This window comes from Chenopodium album, chromosome 20, assembly GCF_948465745.1.
Source record: "Chenopodium album chromosome 20, dcCheAlbu1.1, whole genome shotgun sequence".
NCBI classification, from domain to species: domain Eukaryota; kingdom Viridiplantae; phylum Streptophyta; class Magnoliopsida; order Caryophyllales; family Amaranthaceae; genus Chenopodium; species Chenopodium album.
In genome coordinates, this window is record NC_137853.1 from 27,336,173 (window position 1) to 27,345,413 (window position 9,241).

General features: G+C 29.3%; 1 protein-coding gene across 1 annotated transcript; it reads left to right on the forward strand.

Annotated features, from left to right (window-relative positions):
* The first annotated feature begins 2,935 nt into the window (after positions 1-2,935).
* Positions 2,936-3,782, forward strand: LOC145596949 (uncharacterized). Its single transcript, XM_081653142.1, has 2 exons — positions 2,936-3,277; positions 3,363-3,782. Exons 1-2 carry the CDS (start codon positions 3,089-3,091, stop codon positions 3,780-3,782), a joined length of 609 nt encoding a protein of 202 aa, XP_081509268.1. The 5' UTR covers positions 2,936-3,088.
* The last annotated feature ends 5,459 nt before the right edge of the window (positions 3,783-9,241 follow it).

Genomic DNA, 9,241 nt, shown 5'->3' on the forward strand with positions numbered 1-9,241 from the left:
ACTTGTTTTTGAGTTAGTTATTTCTAGTTATTTTTATAGATTACTTGTTTTTGAGTTACTTGTTATTTTAATGCAACTTGTTCTGTGCTTTCTATATTTTGGGATTACATGTTTTTGAGTTAGTTATTTCAAGTTATTTTTATAGTTATTTGTTTTTGATTTACTTGTTTTTTAGTTAATTATTGTGGGTTACTTGTTTTTTGGGTTACTTGTTAAAGTTTACTTATTGTGGGTTACTTGTTTTTTGGGTTACTTGTTAAGAGTTATTTATTCTGGTTTACTTGTTTTTGAGTTACTTGTTAAGGGTTACATATTGTAGGTTACTTGTTTTTGGGGTTACTTGTTAAGAGTTACTTATTCTGGGTTACTTGTTTTTGAGTTATTTCAAAGTTATTTTTATAGTTACTTGTTTTTGAGTTACTTGTTATTTTAATGCAACTTGTTCTGTTCTTTCTTTATTTTGGGATTACATGTTTTTGAGTTAGTTATTTCAAGTTATTTTTATAGTTACTTGTTTTTGAGTTACTTATTGTGGGTTACTTGTTTTTTGGGTTACTTGTTAATGTTTACTTATTGTGGGTTACTTGTTTTTTGGGTTACTTGTTAAGGGTTACATATTGTAGGTTACTTGTTTTTGGGGTTACTTATTAAGGGTTACTTTTTATAAGTTACTTGTATGGGGGTTACTTGTTTTTGGTATTTTATTACCAATTACTTGTTTTGGATTTATTCATTCAGATAAACATAATATTCATGAGACAAATAATCTTAATAGAATACCATATTATGCTTCATTAGGAAGCTTATTTATATAAATTATATCAATATTATGCTTCAGTAGGAAGCATATTTATTACAAACATAACTTAATAATATAAACTTATACATTAGAATCAATTTATTCATCACTAGGAAGCTTTTCAGTACCATTGGCATTAAAAGGAAAATTTCACATTTGCTACCAGGGAAAGGACCCTAATTCACATTTGCTACCCCTTTAATTTTTTATTTTATTTTACTACCACACAAACACACTAATTATTAAAATCACTACCACTTAACGGAATCTGTTAGGATTTCCGTTAAGTTTATTAAAAAAATAAAATAAATTAAAAAAATAAATTAAAAAAATTAAAAACCACCCACCCAAAAAACCCTAGCCCTCCCCGTCAACCACCCTCCCCCCTCCCCCTACCGGCGGCCAGCGCCCAAGCTACAGCCGCCGCCGGCGATATTGGTCGGAATTGAAACCCTTCCCCTCCCCACCCAAAACTAACAACCCCTAACCCTAAACAACCTGCCCGAAACCACCCTAAACAAGTTTTAGGGTTTCGTTTAGGGTGGTTTTAGTGGCAGGGAATTGCGATTGACGCGGCTAGAAAAAGGAACGAGGGACGAGGAAGGGGAGGGGGGTCGATTCGGTGGAGGGAACGGGGTTGGGGGCTGATTTCGGGGGTAGTTTTGGTTTCGGTTTGGGGTGGTTGGTCGGAGCAGCGAGAACGGGAAAAGGGGAGGGGGGTTCGCCGTTGGCTGCGTAGGGGTGGGGGAAGGGGGGTGGGTACGCGTCGGCGCCGGCTGAAGTTCTGGGCGCCGGACGCCAGCAATGGGGGAGGGCGGGGGTGGCAGGGGAGGGGGAGGGTGGTTTTTTTTTTTATTTCAATTATTTTTTTATTTTTAATTTATTTTTATTTTTTTTAATAAACTTAACGGAAATCATAACGGATCCGTTAAGTGGTAGTGATTTTTTAAAAAAAATCTGATTTAGGTGGTAGTAAAATAAAATAAAAAATTAAAGGGGTAGCAAATGTGAATTAGGGTCCTTTCCCTGGTAGCAAATGTGAAATTTTCCGCATTAAAAACTCTAATGTAAATAGTATCATTATCATGATAAACATCCAGTTTGTCTCCTGCAACAATCTTGTGAGCAGCTATGAAGTTTTCCTATTCCCGATCAATTAACATACCACCACAATTTCCTGTGTCTTGTGGTACGCTTATCACCCTTACTTCCCAGAATCTGCCTTGTCTACCATTATTACCACCATAGACTCTAACATGATGTGTGAATTTAAAAGAAATGTCCTCCAATCTCCAGGAAGTGGCTGAAATTAAAAAAAAAAAAAAAAGAACAATTAAATGTATAAATTTAAAACAAAAAATGAATGTATAAAATCATAACTTAATGTAGAATAATATATTTACCATACTCTGCAGATAAATTTGCCTAACATTAATTGAACATTTTTCCTTATTTGCGTAGAAATCAGCCATTTTTTCTTGTTTGAAAAGAATATTTTATAGGAGAAGAAAAATATTCAACCTTATATAGAAATAATTTAGGTTGTTAGGTTGTTAAATATAATTCTTTTAATAGAAAACCTTGTTTTTTAATAGAAAACCTTTATTTTAACCAGCCTATATATAGAAAAATGCTATGTATGAACAACATTATTAACCTGTCATTTAGTCAAATTTGCTGTGATGAAATTAGTCAGGCTTTTTTTTTACTTTATCTTCATGCAATAAATTCTTTTTTTAGATTTGTATGACTTTTTGATGAAGGGATAAATTACTTTTTCAATTTTAATTGACTTTTTCATGACTTTTGTCGTTTTTGTATGACAATTTCAGCAATAATTGAATTTTTTTCAGATTTATAATTGAATTTTTTCAGATAATATTTATTTTGCTGACAAATTTGATATTATTGCTGACAAACAACATGTGCAATAAATGAATATTTCAGCTTTGTATATCTTTTTGAGATTACCTGTTTTTGTGGTTACTTGTTACTTTGTATATTACTTGTTTTTGTGGTTACTTGTTACTCTGTATATTACCTGTTTTTGTGGTTACTTGTTACTCTGTATATTACTTGTTTTTGTGGTTACTTGTTACTCTGTATATTACTTGTTTTTGTGGTTACTTGTTACTTTGTATATTACTTGTTTTGGGGTTACTTGTTTTGGGGTTACTTGTTCTGGGGTTACTTGTTTTGGGGTTACTTGTTCTGGGTAAATTATTATAGATTCCTTATTTTTTTTGGTGTTACTTGTTCTATTTATTGATTTATTTTTTTTTGCAGAGAATGTATATGTCAATATACTTGGTTCTAAAAGGTCATGATAATGGAGAAGCCGTGAAGAATTTTGACATACGTATGATTCCACTTGACTCTCAAAAGTGTACTGTGGAAACATATGATTGCGGGGTGTTTTGTTTGTATCATTGTGCTACATATGAAGGAAAAGCCTTTAAATGTAAAAGTTTGACTGAGGTAAACATTTTTTTGTTTAACTTTGGTTGTTATTTTTAATTAATTACTTTATGTTTTATTTTTTTTAACATATATTGTTTTATAGGCATTGGAGAGACGGCGTTTTAGGGCAGAAATATGTGCATCTCTTGTGCTGTGTAACTTGAATTTAAGAAGATATGATGTTTTAGATGCTGTGAAAGATTTTGCTGACAACAATGAGGAAATATATGCTGAAGTCATACTTAATGAAGAAATTGAAAAGGCTAATAAATTGGTTGAGCAAGCAAAAAAAGACAAAAAGGCCAGTCAGTCTAAAAACACAAAAAAAAGTCTACAGTTGAAGAAAAATGATACTGAAGATAAAAATGAAGAAGATGATAACATTGAGAAAGAGAAGAAAGAAGAAGACTTACTGGTTGCTGCAACAATTGAAGTAGAGAAAATGGCAGAAGAGGCCAAAAAAAAGAAGGTTTCTGCTTCTTCTATGTTGATTGCTCAGAGGCGTTCATCCAGAAAGAAGTAAGGAATTTTGTAAAACAATTTGATTATAAAACTTTGGTAAAGTTTGTATTTACATTTGTTTAATGTCGTGGTATTTTTTATATATACATTATTACAGTTAAATTAGGAAGTGTTACTTGTTTTTCTGTTCTGATTATATATTGACTTTTTATATTGAGTTACTGGTTTAAAATTTTTTGGTGTTACTTGTTATAGGTTATTTGTTATATAGTGTCATCTCTTTTAGAAATTATTCTACTTATTCTACTTATTTTACTAATTATATGCAGTTACTTGTTTGTATGTGTTACTTATTAAGGGTTACTTGTTTTTAAGTTAGTTATTTCAAGTTATTTTTATAGATTACTTGTTTTTGAGTTACTTGTTATTTTAATGCAACTTGTTCTGTGCTTTCTTTATTTTGGGGTTACATGTTTTTGAGTTACTTATTTCAAGTTATTTTTATAGTTACTTGTTTTTGAGTTACTTGTTTTTAAGTTACTTATTGTGGGTTACTTGTTTTTTGGTTACTTGTTAATGTTTACTTATTCTGGGTTACTTGTTTTTTGGGTTACTTGTTAAGAGTTACATATTGTGGGTTACTTGTTTTTGGGTTACTTGTTAAGGGTTACATATTGTAGGTTACTTGTTTATGGGGTTACTTGTTAAGGGTTACTTTTTATAAGTTACTTGTATGGGGGTTACTTGTTTTTGGTATTTTATTACTAGTTACTTGTTTTGGGGTTATTCATGATACAAATAATCTTAATAACCTTAATACTTGTATGTGTTATGTTACTTGTTTGAGATATGAGTGAGTAATGGTACTTGTAAGTGTTCTGTTAATAGATTACTTGTATTTATATGAAAATAGGTTGTAAGATGGTTACTTGTTATAATTATGATGCATAATATAAGGTTAACTCAATAATTCAAAATGTCTATAATATGAAAATTAAATAAAAATCTGTAAGTCAGTGATGAAATATTTCATCAATTGGACACTAAAATAACTTAGGGTTTTGAATTGGAGTTATTGTTCCAAATTCTCTAGCATTTCCTTTGGCTTGCATAGCTTTAGTTTTTTTGGCTTTAGGTTGTTTGCCTTTCTCAAAGTGCCCTTTTATTCTTTTGCTTCTTCCCTTTGTGTTTGCTTTTTTTGGATCCATGACTACAGGGATTTCTTCTTCATTTTGCTGATCTGTTGAAGTCTGTTGCTGAGCAGTTGAATTCTTTTGTGGATTACTTGTAGCTTCCTGTTGAGCAGATAAAGTTTCTTTCTCTTTCTTCTTTTGCAATTCTTTTTTGAATTCATCTGCCTTCTCTATTATCATTCTGAAATGTGCTTCAACCAATTCTCGCGTTTCTTTGTGGTCTTGACATTGTAAAAGTAGATTGTAGCTTCTTCTAGCCATTGTATGTCTCCATGACATTAATTTGTCTGACTGAGATTCTTTTCCTGCTGCATCATCATCTTTCTTTTTCCAAACATGTCATTTTGCCATTTTACACCATCTAGATGAAATGTATATGCTAGGAATTCTTGTCACATTATGATGATGTAAAATCTTTATACAATGATAACAAAGCCATCCAATTTCTTCAAAATTCTTGCAAGAACATCCTATTTTATTTTCAGCTTTGTTAAATGTAACATATTGCCTGCTGCTGTCATCATACTCAATCTGCACGTGATAAAGATAAAAAGCTCCCACAGTACCATGATGATAGGTTATGCATCCAATTGAGTACATGAATTATGTTTCAAAATATCTGAATATAGTTTGTGTGTATACTTCAGAAGCATGTTTAAGTAATCCTATAAAAGGAATACTTGAAGTTGGGTTGGAATTTGAACATTTAAAATCAGCATCAGGCTCATTCTTTCTTCATCTCTTCACTGTTTGATTGAAAATTTTGAAGAAATCTGTCAGACTTGTGTTTTTGTTGGCCTTAAACCCAACTGCATTGTTTGCACTTTCACTTCTTTGTGACGATAGTATACCAGCAGAAAAAAAGTCTTTACTTAATGATGTACACCATTTTTCTCTCAGTCCATACAACCTTTTAAACCATTTATTGTTTTCAAGTTTGTATTTGACAATCATAGAATCCCAGCAAATCTGTAAATTCAGATTTATAAATAATGGTTTAGAATACAAATAATTAAGAGTATATAAGTAATAGTTACTTGTTAAAAGTATATATAAATAAAATTATGTTTACTTGTTAAAAGTATATAAATAATAGTTACTTGTTAAATTTATGGTTACTTGTTAAATTTATAGTTACTTGTTACTTGTTAAATTTATAAGTAATAGTTACTAATTAAATTTATAAGTAATAGTTACTTGTTAAATTTATAGTTACTTGTTACTTATTAAATTTATAGTTACTTGTTAAATTTATAATTAATAGTTACTTGTTAAATTTATAGTTAATTGTTAAATTTATAGTTACTTGTTACTTGTTAAATTTATAGTTACTTATTAAATTTATAAGTAATAGTTACTTGTTAAATTTATAAGTAATATTTACTTGTTAAATTTATGGTTACTTGTTAAATTTATAGTTACATGTTAAATTTATAAGTAATAGTTACTTGGTAAATTTATAAGTAATAGTTAATTGTTAAATTTATAGTTACTTGTTACTTGTTAAATTTATAGTTACTTGTTAAATTTATAAGTAATACTTACTTGTTAAATTTATAAATAATAGTTACTTGTTAAATTTATGGTTACTTGTTAAATTTATAAGTAATAGTTACTTGTTAAATTTATGGTTACTTGTTAAATTTATAAGTAATAGTTACTTGTTAAATTTATGGTTACTTGTTACTTGTTAAATTTATAGTTACTTGTTAAATTAATAGTTACTTGTTAAATTTATAAGTAATAGTTACTTGTTAAATTTATAGTTACTTGTTACTTGTTAAACTAATAGTTACTTGTTAAATTTATAAGTAATAGTTACTTGTTAACTTTATAGTTACTTGTTACTTGTTAATTTTATAGTTACTTGTTAAATTTATAAGTAATAGTTACTTGTTAATTTATGGTTACTTGTTAAATTTATAGTTACTTGTTACTTGTTAAACTAATAGTTACTTGTTAAATTTATAAGTAATAGTTACTTGTTAACTTTATAGTTACTTGTTACTTGTTAATTTTATAGTTACTTGTTAAATTTATAAGTAATAGTTACTTGTTAATTTATGGTTACTTGTTAAATTTATAGTTACTTGTTACTTGTTAAATTTATAAGTACTGATTAAAATTTAATAGTAAATAAGTAATAGTTACTTGTTAAAATTTTTGGTTACTGGTATTAGATGGTTACTTATAATGGTACTTATATTAGATGGTTACTTGTATTGAAATTACTTGTATTATATGTGTTGTGTTATATATTTACTTTTATTGATGTTACCTGTATTATAATTTCAAGTGAAATTACCTGTAATATAGTTACCTATATTAGGAAGATAGTTATAAAGTTTCCTGAAATTCTTCCTCTGTCACACATCCTGAAAGACATTTGTTGAATGCATCTTTGAATGAGGTATCTCTTTTCAATGCTCCAAACCTTGATACAGCATTCTTTATAAGATGCCAAATACGTAATCTATGTCTTGAGTGAGGAAAGACCTATAAAATTGAAAATGAATAATATTATAAAATTCTGTTATCTTTTTTATTCTTAAGAGAGTTGATGTTGATGAAATTATAAACTAGTTCATAAATTACCTTTCCAATTGCTTTAGACATTGCCAAATCTTGATCTGTAAATATTGAAGTAGGTTCACTACCACCCATTGACTTTTTAAATGTATCTAATACCCACTACAAAGTTTCTTTTTTCTCATCAGCAATAAAAGCACAGCCAAACATTACATTTAGCCAGTGATTATTGAGACCAACAATAGGGGCACAAATAAGATTATATTTGTTTGTCCTATATGTGGTATCAAACACAACAACATCTCCATAAATTTGAAAATCTTCCTTCATTTCAGAATCTCTCCAAAAAATAGCATTCAGTTTGTTTTCATTTTCACCACCTCCTAACTTGAATCTGAAAAAGAAATTCAAAAGTTACTTGTTTTGGGGATAGAAGTTACTGGTATAAGTAGAAGAAATTAATGGAATTTGGTTTACTTTTTACTATAAAAAGTAGGAGTTACCTGAAGAAGAAATCTATCTTCTGCTTGCTTTTTGTATAATTTATCTATTACAGTTTGTGCATCGCCTCCTTGAATTTCTTTCATCTTCTTCCTTGAAATGTAATTGTAGTGGTCTGTAAGAGTGTGTCCTACAAGTTCTTCTCCACCAGCTTCACTACTTATTAATCTATATGCATCTGCTGGTCTTAACCCACTGTCTGCCATTAAATCAATGACTTTTCCCTTTTCTTCTGTTATCTTTCTCTCTGATCTATGTAAATGCTGCCAAACACTTCTTGTCAACTCATGGTTATGTGCTATAACATGTTGTTCAACTACAAACATTCCTTCTTTGTTTTTTTTTGCTCTGATGAATGCATGACAACCTGTCCTAGTTTCAGGTACTTGATGTGTTCTTTTTTTTTGTTTTCACTTGGTGGAGGGGGTGTTTTTTTTGCTTTTGGTACACATCTGAACCCTTCTTTAGAACAAACAAAATCCTTTCCTTTGATTTCTCTGTGTTTTCCTTGTGTATATCTTGTTGTTGAGTGTCTTATACTAAATCCTACAACCATAGCATGAAGCCTATATTGTTCATATATTTCATCCAAAGTTGAAGCTGTAAAACCTTGTAGACTTCCTGCAAAATCATCCAATTGTAGTTCAGCTTGATTTCCACTTTCTTCTGTCAATGTACTATGACTTGTTTCTGCAGGACTTGTATTCAATTCTGCATATTTTGTAAATTGAAGTTAGGAAAATACAGTTGGAAATTGATACAATAAAATATGCAGGGGATACTTTTGTTACTTGTTATGAAATACAGAGAAAACTTGTTAATATACATGGATTACTTGTTTATCCAATGGTTATATGTTATATACAGGGTTACTTGTTGCATTAGGGTTACTTGTTGCATTAGGGTTACTTGTATAAATAGAGGATTACTTGTTTTCCAATGCTTACTTGGAAATAATCAGGTGTTACTTGTTAGAAAGCACTATGGTTTGTTTAAAATTTTTAATCAAGGGTTACTTGTAAAAATTTTCAAGTAATATTACTTGTTTTCCAATGCTTACTTGTATATAATCAGGGATTACTTGTTAGAAAGCACTACGGTTACTTTTAAATTTTTAATCAAGGGTTACTTGTAAAAATTTTCAAATAAAATTACTTGTTAGTTTTAATCTAAGTGTTACACATTTTATAGGGGTTACTTGTAATTCTAGTATAAAACAGAGATATATTATTGGGTTACTTGTAAGGTTTTTCAAGTAGTGGATTTCTTGCTGGATATTAATGACATAGTGGGATTA